This window comes from Neolamprologus brichardi, chromosome 7 (genome assembly GCF_056152115.1).
Source record: "Neolamprologus brichardi isolate AB-2024 chromosome 7, ASM5615211v1, whole genome shotgun sequence".
Lineage (NCBI taxonomy): Eukaryota > Metazoa > Chordata > Actinopteri > Cichliformes > Cichlidae > Neolamprologus > Neolamprologus brichardi.
In genome coordinates, this window is record NC_142110.1 from 6,567,337 (window position 1) to 6,584,885 (window position 17,549).

A 17,549-nucleotide genomic window follows, 5' to 3' on the forward strand; every position below is an offset into this window, starting at 1 on the left:
AGCGCTCAGGGAACCTCCTCGCACTGGGAAGGCTGCATAAAATTGGGATAATCGCCGTCGATTATGGGACACAATGAGCTGCTGCTTCTGAAAGATTCATTCATCCTGGAAAAAGAGACTGTGGAGGGGGGCAAGAGAAAGGGGCGCCTTGGTCCCTCCGCTGCTCTCCCACGGTGGGCACAGGCATGACATCAGTGGCCTGAAAGAACTGGCATTCTGGACATGCCCACTGCACTCCCCTCTTGCTATACCCTTGCACCCCCTCTCATCTGAATCCCCCCCCCTCCTTTTCTTGCTCCTGCCAGTTTGGATGCAGCGCTTGGCCGGACGAGTTGGGGCCACTGCCACTGTTTGCGTGTGAAACAAAGCCCCTCAGAAGGAAGAGAGAGGAAGCAGAGAGCTTCACATGGTACCAGCCAAAAGCGGGGATGGCTGCCTCGGCCTTCCCCTCACAGGCCCCTCTTTTGGCTGAGAAGTGCTGGTGCGACCCCAGTACCCCCTTCTCCCCTAGTGTCCCTCTTACTCCCCCTTGTAACCCCTTCTTCTCTGTCCTAGCCCCTTGCTCTCATCCCGAAACTGCACTCTTTTCCCGGGAGAGCGCTTTGAATAAGGATGACATGTTAAGGGATTTAGGATGAGTGATTTCTCATGACACAACCTTTTTACAGACAGAGATGGCATTCCTCTCGCTTTTGTTGTGTAGCTGGTCATTTGTTTGAAGAGGAAATAGCTTTCCAACACATTTCCCTAATTAGAATAATGTGATACTGCTCAATGCCATGTGAAGTCTCATGCTGCTGGGAGACTAGAGGGAAATCAGCGTGACAGCATCCTCACATGAATCACATAGGTCAATTGTGCTTTGGAGTTCAGTTTGGAGTTTTATTGACTATAGTCAATAAGATAGATAGATAGATAGATAGATAGATAGATAGATTAACCAGTGTATAATGTGGTGAACCACATATCCATCTGGATGTCCTCAAACCTCTAAACAGCAGAATTATGTATGTTAATCGTTTATTCTTTAATCATCTTTTCCAACAAAAGGGTTACTTGCAAAGCACTATTATATTGTGCCAGCATGATCATGCTCATCTCCAGCAGTCTAGCCTGTCATGCACTATCCATGGTACTTGGATGTGTCTAGAAGCATGCTCTCTGTGGGGATTACAGTGTTCAGGGACTGTTAAAGACCCTGAGGGATTTGAAACATAGGCTCTGATACTAGCTCCTCCCTCCATTTCTTCTTCTTAGTTATTTATTTACTTTTAGGTTTGTTGGCTGTGCGTCTGCGTATGATATGTGTGCACGTGTGAGATTCGTGAGTAGCTGGCCGTGGGTGTTGGTGGCAGTGGAGTCAAGGGGTAGGAGGTGTGGTGGTGGAGGGGGGTGGGGGATGTAGCAGACATCAGGATGGGGCCATTCAGGTTGCTGTGTCTGTGACTAAGTCTGTCGTCTGGACCGTGTTGACTCGCTCCTCTCTGGATGCTGCGGAGGAGTTTGTGGACAGCTGAAAGCAGGTTGCCGTCAGCAGAGCAGAGGTGTTTTTAGCCACCGGCCGTACCTGGGATCTTATCTGCTGACATCAGGCAACATATTTGGATGGAGCACTTGCACGCCTGCTAACACTTTCTTGTGCCGACTCCCTCTTAAATACCAAAGACTGGAGATTTGATCCTGGTCAATGTATATAGCACTTACCTCAACTCCCCCAGAAATGAAGTAAGTACTATGTATTTCCATTCATATCATAAATATTTACTCCTTTTACTTTTTTTCTCTTTTTTTTTACTCCAGCCACTTATTGATTTTTAAGTTTTGTTTTTATATACAATGAAAAAAAATATAGTTTTATATTTTTTATTTTATTCACAACTCCAGTAACTCTTCATGGCTTTACAGTCCTGTAATGCAATTAATCTGACTAAGCTCTCAGCCAAGATTAACCGGTTTACAACATGATCCCATTAGTGACTGAGAGGAAGAAGCTGTTTGTGGGTGTGTGGGCTTGTACAGGTCTGAAGGTCTGAAATATGGTTTTGTACTGAACATTTAGTAAAATCTGATTATACTGAAACAAAAGTAACTTGTTAACATTTACACTTCCTAAAACAAGATGCCCAGTCCCATCTGATTGTGGACTGAAGTGTGAAGCTTCTCAGAATTATTTGTTAGGGCACAGTAATTAATTCGAAGCTCATGAAATGTTAATAACAAGAAGAATGTTCCAGCCAACAAAATGACTCTATAACACAAAAACACCTTGCTATTTCCTCCTGGTGCAAATTGATAATAAATAATGCAGCTGCTGCAGTGGCTGTAACTCTCAGCTATATTTTTTCACATTCATCCATCACTGGGTCACACAAACCTGCTCTCTCATTTGTCTCTGACTTGGTGAGAGAAGTGTTAATGAGAGAGTATCGCCTGCTTCCTCTCATAGTGCTAAAAATAACGAAAGGGAGAGAAAAAGGGGGACATTCAATTAGCAGCACTCATCACTCCCGTGGAATAGGATTTTTATATAATGGTAATTTTTTAATTTCTGGGGTTTTATGAATTCCTTGAGTTTTTATCTAAAGTATGAAATCACACCAAGATAGAGTGCAATGTGGCTGCTACTTGCCTGCTGTCTGCCTGTGTGTATTTTCTGTATTTCACACGTAGAAATTAATAAGAGGAGCTAGGAATCATCCATCTGTGTGCCTGGAAGGTGACCAGGTGGTCTTGTTATAGTCTTTCAACGTCACAATGCACACACAATGGGGGAGGTGCGTGTAACTTAGAAAGTGTGTGTTTTATGTGGAATTGTATGCATACACAAAAAACTAAAATCTAAAAAATCATCCCAAAACAACTTCTTGATTCAAACTCTCTGTTGCATTTGGTAAAAGCTTTAGTTTGACAAAGAAAGAAAAAAAATACTTGACATCATCATTAATATCTCCAAATAACATAATCTTCACCACTGAAGCTTCAATTTGTGTCTTTTAGACTGTGAACCCCACGGCAAGGGGGAAGGTGAGGGTCACTTTATTTAATTTTTTCTGTTCTTGGTTATCCATCACACCAGAATTTGTAATGGGCTCATTGAATAGCAACAAAGTCCATAAGCAGACAAAAGATATATCAAGCCAAGCAAGTTAATTGTGTATATTTTTTCTTTAACTTGATGCTGAGGGATTAGCATAAAGCTATAGTGCCTGTTATTTTCTCTTTTCTGACATGTTTTAAACACATGCCTAACTGTCACATGACAGACACAGCTGGCTCCCTTCTCATTAAACAAATGCATTAACACCTCAGTGGGACTACAGACAGCTACTCTGGGCTGCTCATTATGGAAAATTGTGTTTTATTCAACACAAAGCTGCTCTCAAAGCATTACCTGTGAATGTGAAACTGAAATGATAAGAAGATATATTATTTGATGGTTAGGCATTTTTTGTCTCGTACTCTTTTATTTTTCAGTGCAACAACATTGTAAAATTAAGGCTCTGTTTAATCTGTGCATTGTAACAATTCCTGAAAAGTCAACATTTTCCGCAATTTATTTTATTTTATCAGAAAAAAAGTTTCACAGTTTCGGCAAAAATCTAACAAAAGTCAGCTCTGAGAAAATTGGGGCTACACAATCGCCCTTCAGTAAACTGAGATGAGATACCCCAAAGGACTGTGATTTCAGAAGCAGCAGCTTGTAGTCAGCTTGCATCTTTTGGAATGCTCTCTTAACCGTGAACAAACAGTGTTCGAGTGACAGCTTGGCAACGCTTGAATGCTAAACATTTTTCATCACACAGTGTTTTGATTTGAGCTATAAACAGTTTTCAAAGGCTCCTGTATGTTGTTGTGGAATCAACAGAGTCCTCTTTCTCACAGTGACTGTCACATGACAGAATATGACCACAGCATGATCGCCACAGCATGGACATCAAAAATGTTCTGTGGTCAAGTGTATGCTTTTCACATTGTCTGACTTGATGGCTTTCATTTTAACAAAAATAACTTGTTCTTTCTTCATATCACAGTGCCAACAGTATGCCTAAACAAGTGGAGGTGAGGATGCACGAGAGTCACCTGGAGCCCATTGAGGCCAGGCCCCAGTCGAAATGTGGCCTAATCTGCTCCAAAATGTTCAAGAACCTTCTTCTCACTCTCACTGTCCTTGGTAAGCCCCCTCACACTGTATTTTTCTTCTTTCAATTATTTTTTATTATTATTATTATGTTTTTTTTTTTGTTTGTTTTTTTTATCTCGAGAGCCTAATAAAAAGCAAGGCGGGCTAAACACAGATACTAACTACCACTGAGTTCAGTCTTATGCTAGCTCAATTATATGTGCGGAGGAGATGCCATCTGTGCTCAGACAGAAAGATGACTGAGTGTTCTGAACTTTCCCAATTCTGTGCCACCTGTTGCTATCAAAAGCTCTGTGCTGTACTGGACATACAAACAGCCTCTGGTGATGCATGAAAAGTGCTGTCATCTTACCACAGGCTGATTAGGGTCCAAAGCAAAAAAGTTTTTAATAAAGGAAGAGATGTAAGGTCTTAAATTAGATTTGTTTAAGCTGTAGTTCTTTGTGATGGTTTGTTTTTATGTCGTCTCTCCCAGTCATACAGTCTATAATTACAGGACTCTTTAAACTGTAAATTAAAAAATATGTGTACATTTGACTTATTTAATTTCTTACTGCATTGCACTTGTATGGATGTGGGCTTGTGTGATCATGCATACTGTGTACATCCAATGGCACCCGGCTGGACGCTCACATAGCAAGTGAGCCAGCGTGATCATTGATCATCTGTCACTTGGCAGATGAAACCTTGAAAGGGAACTTGCAATTGCTCCAAAGGGAAAGCACAGGAAATCAAGTGCCATCCAAAACCATCGGGTGTGCAGAATCCACAGGATGCTGCTGGACTGGGGGATAGATTAAAGCGCTGAACACAACTTAGGTTTAAAAAAAACAAAACAAAACAAAAAAACGCTGGAGGTCTTGTGATCAGTTTGTGTTATGAAACAATATATTGGGCTGTGTTATCTTTGGCAGCGGAAGTGCAGCCCCAGGAGGATGTTGGAGTTTTGTCTGGCCTAAGACAGACAGACACAGAGGCCAACCACCAGGCCTGGTAGGCAGGGGAGTAGGGGGGGGGGGGGTGGGGAGCATACAGAGGTCAGCTTTACTTAACAGTGTGTGGCAGGAAAAGAGTTGTTGGTTAGAAGAGACATTGTGGCTTTAAGGGTCAACAACGATTTTGTTTGAGAATAGATGATCTTCCAAATGTCACAATGTTCAGGCTATTGAAGAGTGGAAACAAATCTTTTTATCCATCATTTATTGAAGCTTTTGAAAAAATACTTTTTAAAAAAAGAGTTTGCTGAGATGACAGATGCTTCACCAGTGAGTCTGACATGCTGCTCCTCCTCTCTGCTTCAAAGGAATCTGATCTAAATCCTCCACGAGCTTTGCTCACTGTGAGCAGGTTTGCATTTTATCTTCACAACCCACTGCCCTCCCTAAGTATCCAGCAGATGCCTTCTCTCCAAACAACTGAAATTATAAGGCTGGAAGCTAAGATGTTACTAAGATGTTAATACAATGTCTTTGAGAACAAATCATATTTCATAGTTTGAATTGAAACAATTTTCAAGTAGCAAATGATTAAAATCATAGCATTTTGTTATGGTTTATTTGCATGTACTATCTGACTTACCTAAAGTTGGCTTGGCTCGGCCACTTTGTTTCTGTATTTCACTTTGTTTCTCTCACACAATTTCATATTTTGGGATTTTACACCTTTTTATTTTTCTTGTTGCACTTCAGGTGTGATCTTGGGGGCTGTATCAGGGATGCTGCTTCGTGTTGCTTCCCCAATCCACCCAGACATTGTCATGGTGATTGCTTTTCCTGGAGACATCCTAATGAGGATGCTGAAGATGTTGATTCTGCCACTCATTATCTCCAGTTTAATCACAGGTGCAGTGTAATTTATCACACTCAAATATATTAGGAATATTAAGTTCCTGATTTACGCCTTTTGCTGCTCTAATACACTAAAATAGACTTGGTGAAAAAGTCATAATGCAATAAGAAAATACCCTTATATAATTTACTAATTGTCTTTGCATAGCACAGCCTTCATGTCTTGCAGCATTGAGTCAACATTTCCATTGGATACGTCCTAGCAATTAACAGGCAAACATGATCTTGCTTGCTTTGGGTGCAGGTCTAGCCGGTCTTGATGCCAAATCTAGCGGTCGCCTGGGCACCAGAGCTATGGTCTACTACATGACAACCACAATTATTGCTGCTATCCTGGGAGTTATCCTGGTGTTAGTCATCCACCCTGGCAACCCCAAACTGAAGGAGAATCTTGGCGAGGGCGAGAAAAATGATGATGTGTCTAGTCTGGATGCCTTCTTTGATCTGATCAGGAACCTTTTCCCAGAGAATCTTGTGCAGGCTTGTTTCCAACAGGTAACAGATTAAAAGGATTTATTCACAGTTTGAAAATCTTTGTGAGATATCTGAACACATGAATGCCATCCCATCACTTATTAGGGAATATTACATAAAGTCATATAAAATAAACTTGTGTATTGGGACATGTGTAGACTTACATTCATAAAGTGTTCGGAAGAGGCTACCAACAGAGAACTACAGGGGTTGATGCCTGATAAACCAAAACAATTGCACACACAATACAAATTTTATTTATATAATGCCAAATCAAAACAACAGTTGCCCCAATGCTATTATATTGTGAAGTAAATAGCTTTCAATAATAGAAAGGAAACATAGAAAATCCAAGCAACCCCTCCTCGAGCAAGCGCTTTGGGGACAGTGGGAAGAAAAAACTACTCTTTAACAGGAAGAAGCAGTATCAGGCTCAGGGAGAGGCAGCCATCTGTTGGAAGAGAGCCAGAGATTAATAAGTAATTAATTACTAATGATTAAATGCAGAGTGGTGTATAAACATATAGTGAGTGAAAAAGGTTATTGAAGAAGAAACACATCATGAGAATCCCCCAGCAGCCTAGAGCTTGAGGATTCAGGGTCTCCTGATCCAGCCCTAAAAATATACTTTATCAAAATGAGAAGTTTTAAGCCTTATCTTAAAAGAAGAAAGGGTGTCTATCTGCTAAATCCACAGAAGAGGGGCCTGAAAGTTGAAGACTTTACTTCTCATTCTACTTTCAAATACTAAAGGAACAACTAGTAGGCTCGCAGTCTAGAGCAAAGTGCTCTAATGTGATGTTATTGTACTATAAGGTCATTAAGATAAGATGCGGCCTGATTATCCAAGACCAAGAAAAGATATTAAATCTGATTCTAGATTTAACAGAGAGCCAATGAAGAGAAGTCGGTGTAGAAGATATATCTTGCTATATATATATATGTTGCTATATATCTTCCTAGTCCCTGTCAATACTCTTGTTGCAGCATTTTGGATCAACTAAAGGCTTTTTTAGGACATTCGAATAATAACGAACAAATCCAGCTTAGAAGTAATAAATGAATGAACAGTTTTTCAACATCACTCTGAGACATGTTTCTAATTTTAGAGATATGCTTCAAGTGGGAAAAAAAGTCCTACATAATTTTTTAATGTACGCGTTGAATATCCTGGTAAAAAACAATTCCAAGAATTGGTGGTCAAGGTAATGCTATCCAGAGTGAGAATTTGCTTACTCTGGATAGCACTTGCTGCGGGTTTGTCTTTAAGACATACCTGCAGTTTAACTAACTGGTGTGTGTTATGGTGCATGTTCATGGACAGATAAAGTTTAGTATCATCTGTATAGTAGTGAAAATGTTTGCCAATGCCTTCTGATGATACTGCCTAAGGGAAGCATGTATAATGTTAACAGAATTGGTCCTAGCATGGAACCCTGTGGAACTCCATAGTTAACCTTAGTGTGTGAAGAGGACTCTCCATTTACACGAGCAAACTGGAGTCTTTTAGAGAGATCTGATTCAGAACCACTGCAGTGCATTACCTTTAATACCACAAAAGAATTCTTAAAGCAAAATATTTTAAATGTCATTAGCTCATTAATATTTATGCTTAATGCTTAATTTCTTTCAGATTCAGACAGTCACAAAGAAGGTGGAGGTGGTTATTGAGGAGGATGTCAATGCCACCACTATGGAGGGCCTAGTGGCTAACATTACAAAGGAGCCTCAATACGTCATCAAAAAGTCACTGCAGTTCAAAAGTGGCATGAATGTTTTGGGTATGTAAAACTCACTGCAACTGAAAACACATAGTAATATAGCTGCAGTATGTGGCCTAGTAACATTAGGCAATATTACGAATGGTGCTAAGCGCTAACATCAGCATGCTAAAATGAAGACAATGATGAAGCTAAGATGCAAATGCTAAGCTGGTGGCAGGTAACAGAACATGTATACATGTTGAGAACATTCATCATCTTAGCCAGCTTAGCCATCACCATCACAGCATTTGCTAACTAGCGCAATACACAGAAATACAGATCGCTGCCTGATGGAAATGTTCTGAATGTTTTGCAGTTGAGACATTTCCATCAAAACCACAATGCAAAGAGAACAAGTCGGGGAATAATCAAAGTCATTTCGATTAATTCCCTCGGCACCATATTGATTTAATATCATGGAAAATAGATGTTCAGGTATTTCAGATGCTCCAGTCATACTCTAGAGTCATGACTGGGAATCGGTTTTGAATGTTGCAAATATCTGGACAGGCCTATTGGTTTTTAAATGGAAACCCTATCATCTTATAAGAATTCCCTGATGCTGGACACATCTCACCCTTCAGCACTGGTGGCATTCAAAATGTGACACATTTATGATTTTTTGTCACAGGTCTGATTGGTTTCTTTATTGCATTTGGCATCTGCATGGGCAAGATGGGAGAGAAGGCCAGGCTCATGATTGAATTCTTCAATATCCTCAATGAGATTGTGATGAAACTTGTCATCATGATCATGTGGTTAGTGTCACTCAAGATTCCCATTGACTCATTTTAAAACTCATTTAAGTCATTTGAATCAGAAATGACTTAATTTAATGTGTTTGTTGTTCATTCCAAGTTATTTGTCAAGTCACTGTAATGCTTTAAAAGACAAAAGCTTGCTTGTATTAGGAAGATTTTATGAGGGTTAACTATATTAATATGTCGCTAAATGATTAAACATATACTTTTTTTTCTCATCAGGTACTCTCCTTTTGGTATTGCCTGTTTGATTTGTGGCAAGATCATTTCCATTAAGGATCTGGAGGTCGTGGCTAGGCAGCTGGGCATGTACATGGTGACAGTGATCATTGGCCTCATTATCCACGGAGCAATTTTCCTCCCCAGCATTTACTTCGCTATCACCAGGAAAAACCCCTTCACCTTCTTCCTGGGCATCTTCCAGGCCTGGATTACTGCTCTGGGGACAGCCTCCAGGTTAGCATCAGAAAAGGAACTGCTGTCTTAATATTTGTGCAAATTATTATACATTTATAATCCAACTTGTTTTGCTTTTCCCCTCCAGTGCTGGTACACTACCTGTCACCTTCCGTTGCCTGGAAGAGAATTTGGGTATTGACAAAAGAGTCACTCGTTTTGTGCTCCCAGTCGGTGCCACCATCAACATGGATGGAACTGCTCTGTATGAGGCTGTGGCTGCCATTTTCATTGCCCAGATGAACGGTGTCAACCTTGACCCTGGTCAGATTATCACTGTCAGGTCAGAAAATATTTGCACTTAATATTTAACATCCCATCCTAGCTTACATATATATAAGAATGGGTTTTAGAAATGGAGTCCTCCAGAATGGCTGCATATGTGCACAGTTCTTCCATTGAAGCTATTCTTAGTCACCAAAGTAAGACTTGCAGTTCCCACTGTTCAAATTGTTTAAACTGAGATAAATGCAGCTCCCACAGTTAGATCATTATAATAAAGACAAACTCAGCAGAAGTGTTGTGGCATTTAGTGGTGAGCTGAAAAGAAATTTAGAGTACAGATAATTAAGCACCCAGAGGAAGCAGCCATATGCCCCAGTCCCTTGTCTCATGCTAAGTAGGAAGCTAAGCAAGAATTACCAGTCACTCGCTGTTTTCATCGTAACAATCTTTCCAAAATACTCTTATAATCTAATGATCTGCAGATAGATGACCTTGGCTCTGACATTTTTATTGGATATAAATCCATAGACCTTCAAATTAAACATCCAATCTCTCTTTCATCTCTGTGAGCCTCTGTTCATAAAGATGAAGAACCTACTCTGGTGCGCCTCAGCTAACTGTGAGGTGCAGAGGATGTAATGTTCATTGGTGTTTGGGGAAGTGCATCAGGGTGTGAAGAATGAGGTTAGGCAAGTGGTTCTGGAGAATGTTATTGAGTGCCGCTTTCCCATATCTTCACGCAGTCTGACAGCCACCCTGGCCAGTGTCGGGGCCGCCAGTATTCCCAGTGCTGGCCTGGTGACTATGTTGCTGATCCTAACTGCTGTAGGCCTGCCAACCCAAGATATCAGTCTCCTGGTTGCTGTCGACTGGCTGCTGTGAGTTTGATAAAAGAAAAAATTATATTGTGGTTACACTGTACAAGGTAATTTTGCCTTTGCTTGTGTATTAGGGTTTTGCAGACCCTTTACTAGCATGCAAAGCCATCTTTCATGCTGATTTGTGTCTCATCAGTGATCGATTCAGGACCTCAGTGAACGTGGTGGGTGACTCCTACGGTGCAGGCATCGTGTACCACATGTCGAAGGCAGAGCTGGATGAGCTGGATGCACACACGGCAAAGTCGGATGACATCGAAATGATGACAAAGACCCAGTCTTATTACGATGACATGAAGAACCACCACGAAAATAATTCCAACCAGTGCGTCTTAACCGCTACCGATACCACAACTGCTAGCGCCACTGCTAACAATTCTGTTGTAGTAGATGAATGCAAGGTACATTTAATGCTTACAAACATAGAGACCTGTATATAACCCTCTCTCGTGTTGCATGCTCACCCTGCACCTTGCTTGAATCTGTTTGAGTTTTAAGCATTGCGTCTTTGTTTACGTCATTGTAAATACACCCGCTGTTATTTTATTTCAGACGTGAAGCAATGGAACAATAGTTGGATGTATGCATGTGTTCATTTCTCTGGAATAGCAGCTTTGCTTTGAACAAAAAAATTATAGTTTATGTCAAAATATTATTCAGCATCAGTACATATGAATAAAGGATCAAATTTCTCTCCCTCAACAGTTAGCCTAATCTGATTACTGGAGCCAATTGGGGGTCGGCTCCAGTTCAAAAGGCAGAGCAGGATAATCCTCATTATGACACAGAGGAATTATTTACCAGCCACCTTTATCAAAACTTCAGAATACATGTATTAATAAACACTTTAAAGAAATGTCTTTTGACATAATTTTAAATATTGCTTATGTTCAAATTATTGTCCAGTGTGGCGTATTCTGCTTTTTCTTAGAATACAGCAGATGGGAACATTTCCAAAGGTTTCCCATTTTCTGTAGGATTTTAAGATACAGAAAGGGAAGTGCTAGAGCTAATTAACAGTTCATATATTCCCTACACACCAACTACGAAACTGTCAGTGAGTCATTCCCTACAAGGGTTTTTTTTTTTTTTTTTTTGCATTTTGACACCATCTATTTCTGTCCAGTGTGAGAAATATTCTGTGAAATCTAAAGGGGAGAAGGAGCTCCGGAAATGTAAAACATTTTAAATCCAATATCTGAATGTATTCCAGTCTTTTAGAATATTACATGTAAGCTCATAATGCTTGTTCTCTGACACACACAGACGGGCGGCAAAGGTCTACTGATGAGCCTATTCATTTATTAAAGGATGAAGGGCGTTACCTAGCAACGCTGGTAATCTGTCGCACAAGCAATCTGCCCATGGCAAAAAGTTACATCCTCCTTTCTCAGACTTGCTTTATTAATGGACACTTACATATGAATGTTACACAAAACCTTGCTGCTTCCAGTACCTTCCACACCACTTTTTCCTGTTTTCTGTTCTGCTTTGCCTCCCATACATTTCTAACCCATTTCAAGTCCAATGAAACGCCGTAGATGCTTGCAGAATAGCTAAAACGTAACTATGCATTCATTTGGTAGTGTTCTTTCCTTTTTTGTGTTATTTGTATATTTTGAATTTAAAATGTATTCATTTGTCTTTTCTTTTTTACTGCCTCTTAAGTTGGTTTTCATCATAAATTTGTGGTCCATTCCCAGGTCATTAAAAGAAACTGTCTAACTCATGTTAGGACTACCACGAGCATGCATGAACATCAGTGGTTTTCCTGCAGTTCCAGTGTTCTCTTATTGCAAAATAGCAATTCTGTCTTTGTAGGTTTCAAGTGCTAAAGAGGGCTGTAGTCAACCAAAGAAAATCTCCATTAACTGAAATTGGTTCTACCCTAAAACCTATTCATTGGTCTTGGGGAGTATAATCGTTTTCTAGTTTAACTAACTAGCTCCACTGTACTGAGTGCATTTTGCCTTATTAGCCAAAATTATTTATAGATAAACAAAACATTGTTTAAATCACTTCAAACTCTTCATTTTGTACTAAAATAAAAACAACAGATTTGCAGCCAACCAGCATATACCAGTGTGCATCCACATGATTTCAAACCATATTAACTGGTAATCCCAGGACAAAAATGCAAACAAGCAACATGCTCTGACCAATAAGTTTGACACCTCTCCAACTGTAATATAATTCTACTGTATTGATGAAAGTGAAAGATTCATATTTGCTTTGGTTTTGGTGAATATGGTTTTGCTTTGTTGGTCTTACTGCAACTGGCAGATGTTGGTCCCAAACCTTTTGCTTTAATACACATACCAGCTACAGTTTCTAACATACTTATAGTCTCAAGCATTTAACATGAAAGATGTGTGAAAAATGTAGCCTTAATAAAAAATGTAGCCACACTGCCGACCTTTTTGACAGGTATTACAGAGCTAATGCTGAGCAAATGTTAAAAAGCTACTCTATCCAAAGTGATCCTAACTGGAAGTTTTTGCTCCAACCATTAAAAATGAGGGAATAGTACTGGAACGACATTCTCCTTATGAAAGTAACATCAATTAGAAAACGAATTATTTGGTCAGTTAACTAGTTGTTCTGGAGACTACAGCCCTACAAAGCTCTATAGCTAAAAGTAGTCAAATTTAAATAAGAATGTTGTATACAATATTTTAGTTTATAGACATCATATAGCAACGTAGACTGAAAAAGTAGTTGATCTGATGCGTTATAGGCTTTAAGAATGTGGTGTTATTCTAAGGTCTTTTGGATCCACTGTTTAGATCTTCTGCTAACTTCTTACAGGTAACCTCAGCCACTAATGGCTCTGCTGCGGAGTGCACGCTTGTTGAGGAGGAACCATGGAAACATGAATAATGGCAGCACAGAGATCCCCTGCTTCTGGGCTCCACAAGCTTTCCTGTCTGGTGATATACAAGAATGAATGAAAAATCACATGAACAGAACTACTAATTGTTCTTTTTTATGTAGCTTACATTTCTTTTCTTTTTTAAAAAAAAAATTAGTCCCTATAAAAATTTAACTGTCTATCTGACTGATATATATGATACTAATTCACTTAATTGTGAAATGATAACATAGGCATACCTCACATGTTAGAGCGCAGTTACGTCCTGTATAGCAGACACTTGCACAACATACTTCAAGACTTGGAGGGCGAAGGAAGGGAGGAAAACAAAGGTTAGATAAGCTATTCTTAGCAATACATCCTGATCCCCTATTTGTATGAGGAGTGAAGAAGCGGAGATGCACTGAGTATCTTACAAGTTTCTTAAATGTGACACGTTATTATAGTGTCAAAGACAAGTGGGAGTTGGAGCATTATTCACGACAGCCAATGCAATTTGTAATGAAATCCCCTTCTTTCCATCCCTGTCAGTACTATCACAATGTGTGCACACGGCCATTGCTTTTTGTTTTCATCCCAGCCTCTCATCTAAGAACAAAAGTGTCTCTAAAGTGCTTCTTACTGCAATTATAGTTACCCAATATTACTCAGCATCCCTGTGGAAAGGGGTCAGGGAGAACAATAGTGAACAGGAAAAACATGCTGAGCCTCAAAGCACCCAATGGTTTTATTTTATTTTATTTTATTTTGTCTACTGTGTAGAAAAGGGATCTTTTTCTTTGTGTCACGCATTCAGTGATATTTAAAGCTAATTTGTGTGTGTGATAGAGAGAGAGAGTGCTAAGGTCAACCCATGACCAAGTCAATTAAAGGGACCAAACAGGCAGAAAATCAATCAGCTCACAGAGGCCTTTGAACTGTCACCATGACATCCATTTTCTTAAACTATCCATTTATAGCACAACAAGAGATAAAACCTCAAAATCTAAAGCGTTGCCCTAAAATTAAAATGTATAGAGTATCGGTTTTCACCAAAAAATAGTAATTCTTTAATAGCAATGAAAAAGACATTTCAATCAGTTTAAAACTAAATGTAAATCTAAATGGCATACCTACATAAAATATTGAATAAAATATATTGAGAATATATATTTTTTAAAGCACAAATCAGGCCAGAATGTGAGTGCAGACAATAATCTTTCCAACTTAAAACAGAAACTACTTTAAAATAAGTGAGATCAAAAGATACTCAGGCTTGTCATGTTTACTCTTACAGGGAAACATATTTTAATCCTAAAATGTTTACTTGTTTGTAAGACCAGTGTTTCCTTGAGAATGGCCTCTTAAAAGCACAACTTTAAAAGCTTTGTCTATGAAAAATAACAGCAAAAGTCTTTGTCGAGAGAAAGTTATTCTATAATATATGAAAATACAGTGAGCACACGTTTATTATTTCAAACTACATTCCAGTGGCTGAGTGAGCCTGTGAACCAGTGTACTAGAAAGCACAGACATAGTTATTACTTAACACTGGCAGAGCACAAAAGGTGAACAGCTAGAAACGTTTATAAAAAGAAATTGGGAAGGAAGTAGAGCGGCACTCGGCTGTCAGATGGATTCTTGGCTTGCACGAACAGAGACCGATCCTCTCTGGGAACACCTGCCAGCTTCTTGTTTTAGCCAGATCTAAAAAGGTAAACAATATATTTTTGCCACCAGAGCTCAAGACTGTTTCTACAAACCCTAAATGCTGCAGCTGTTTATCCATAAAGTGGGAAGGTAGTTGATGAAACCAGAATATGAGAACGGACACACACAGTTATATGCCAGGATGTTCCAGTTATCAGGTAATACACATATAATCATCTCATAGAACTAAATGATTAAAAACAATATATGGCAAATACACAAACGAAGCAGGAATGCTGTCTGTTATCGTTTTCTGGGTGCATGTGTGAGGGAGGTGAAACTGATGTCAATGTGAATTTGATTTCTTTGCACTGTATTCTTCTCTCCTCTCTTGTTTCTTTTCATGACCTTGCCTTGAAGGTGTTCGATTTAAACAAATGCCAATTAAAGTAACGGTAGGAAACTTAACACAACATCTAGTGCAGCGCTCTGTCATTTGTCTACTTTTATACATCACGATGAGCGTGCAGCGTTCTGCTCAACATACTGCATAGACTGATGTATATATGCACCATCTTCACACTTTTCTCCAAATGCACACGTAACAAAAATGCAAAAATAAGTAAACAAACAAACACATGGAAGGTCAGTACATTTGTAATTGTTATGAGTGAGTACAGCACTGACACTCTAACCTCTTGTGATCTTCACGACAAACACACACATACACATATATATCTTTATATACATATACAGTGAGTAGCCGACAGTGTCACCGATGGGGATTGTGTGTTGGACCAATATTATGTTCAAACTCACAGTTTTAGAAGCATGAATTAAAACAATATGATAATTATTTTTTGCACCACTATCTTAAAAGCATGATATTTTGAAGTGCCTCCTTGCACTTTGTGTACATATTGTAGGTAACAGATGCTTTTTGTTTGTTTGGGTTTTTTTTTTTTTCCAGGGGATGTGGGGGTATCAAAATGGTACGTAGAAATCTAGTTTCATTGCTGTGACATTTATAAATGTAATCCTCTAGAGAGAAAAAAATCATCCATGTCACGAGTAAAATTAGATTAGACAAAATGTATAGAGAGGAAAATATGTCATAAATTGCTTGTTCTTTTTTATTCTCTAATACCTGTTAACTAGCTGTTTTAATTAACTGTCACATTCCAGCATATAAATATCTTTTTTTTTAATCTAATGTAAGTGTTTTGAATGTTTCCTCCATGAAGATATAAGCAGTGTGAATTCATTTTCATTGTACATACATAAATATATAATTGTTCTGTTCAGTGACAATGCAGAATTCTCTGGAAATTATAATAATCCTGCAAAAAAAAATTATATTTGCATGAAGAAGAGAAAGAAAAAGACTGAGAAGGAGTGAGATGAGATAAAAATAGGCATGAGGAAGTTTCTGGTTTGATGAGGGGGTCAACACGAGTTATTTTGGTGGGAAATTATTATTATAAAGGTTAGTGATAAGACACAAAAACAGGGGAAAAGGTCAGATTTGCTCTGTGTGTAGGACAGTGATGAATCAAACATAGCCTAAGAGTTGATATAAGAGAAAGCTCAAACTTCAATTGTATTCAAATGCCTGTTACAGGATACAGCAGCATTCCTCAGGTGACTCATCTAAACACATTTTGTCTTGGTTTAGTCTCAGACATGTTTGTTTACCTGGTGCATTTGAAGACATGGACATCTATATCGTTTAGATTCCATGTTAGCATTTCCATAAATCACATCTTCACACATTTGAACTCTGTCATGTCATCAGTCTAGGAGGTTTTTAGGAATACTACTTAGTAAGCTGCCTTCACTTGACTTGCCTTTTTACTTTCTGCACAGAAATGATATGCACGCAACACCTGGAATCGCTTACCTAAATGGTACTGACTACATGGAAAATAATTGGCACAGCAGAGAGCCAGTATATCTTGAAGCCTGTGCTTTTCTCCTGAAATGTGTTTTTTTGAAGAAACTCATACACTGAGCTGATAATCTGTTACACTCCTGCCTACAATGTGCTCTGCAGATTTTACTTTTCTAGGCCTTCCCTCTTTGTAAAGTTGTTGTTATCTTGATGTAAAGGCAGAGGTTATGTGTGGGTGAAATTCACTGTTGACAAAAAAAAAGAAATCTTTTCTCAGTTTATGGTATACATAAAAATCTGTTTCTACATATCAATAAGTGTTGTACCTTTGGTGTACATATACAAATATAACTAATAAATGTTGATTGATAACTAAATTGACTTTCTTTCTTTGTTTGTTTTACAACAATTTTTGCACAAAAAACAGATACATGTATGTTATTTTGTGTTTAGTTTTTATTAACTAGTTGTTTTAGTGTAGTGTTACTGTTTAAACATTTCTAAAGAGTGCTGAAACACAAGTAGATTTGATCTTTTATTATTTTTGATTAAGAAGGTAAGGGAGAAAACAGACAGTGTAGTCTGTATTTACTGCTTGTTTTAAGCTACTCT

General features: G+C 38.7%; 1 protein-coding gene across 1 annotated transcript; it reads left to right on the plus strand.

The window, feature by feature from the left end:
* Window positions 1-1,370: 1,370 nt before the first annotated feature.
* Window positions 1,371-17,314, plus strand: slc1a2b (solute carrier family 1 member 2b). The gene is made up of 11 exons (XM_087842957.1): window positions 1,371-1,725; window positions 4,032-4,171; window positions 5,830-5,982; window positions 6,233-6,483; window positions 8,096-8,243; window positions 8,857-8,983; window positions 9,209-9,442; window positions 9,531-9,725; window positions 10,411-10,545; window positions 10,682-10,946; window positions 13,354-17,314. The coding sequence occupies exons 1-11, from the start codon at window positions 1,688-1,690 to the stop codon at window positions 13,423-13,425; spliced, it is 1,758 nt and encodes a 585-aa protein (XP_087699083.1). The 5' UTR covers window positions 1,371-1,687; the 3' UTR covers window positions 13,426-17,314.
* The last annotated feature ends 235 nt before the right edge of the window (window positions 17,315-17,549 follow it).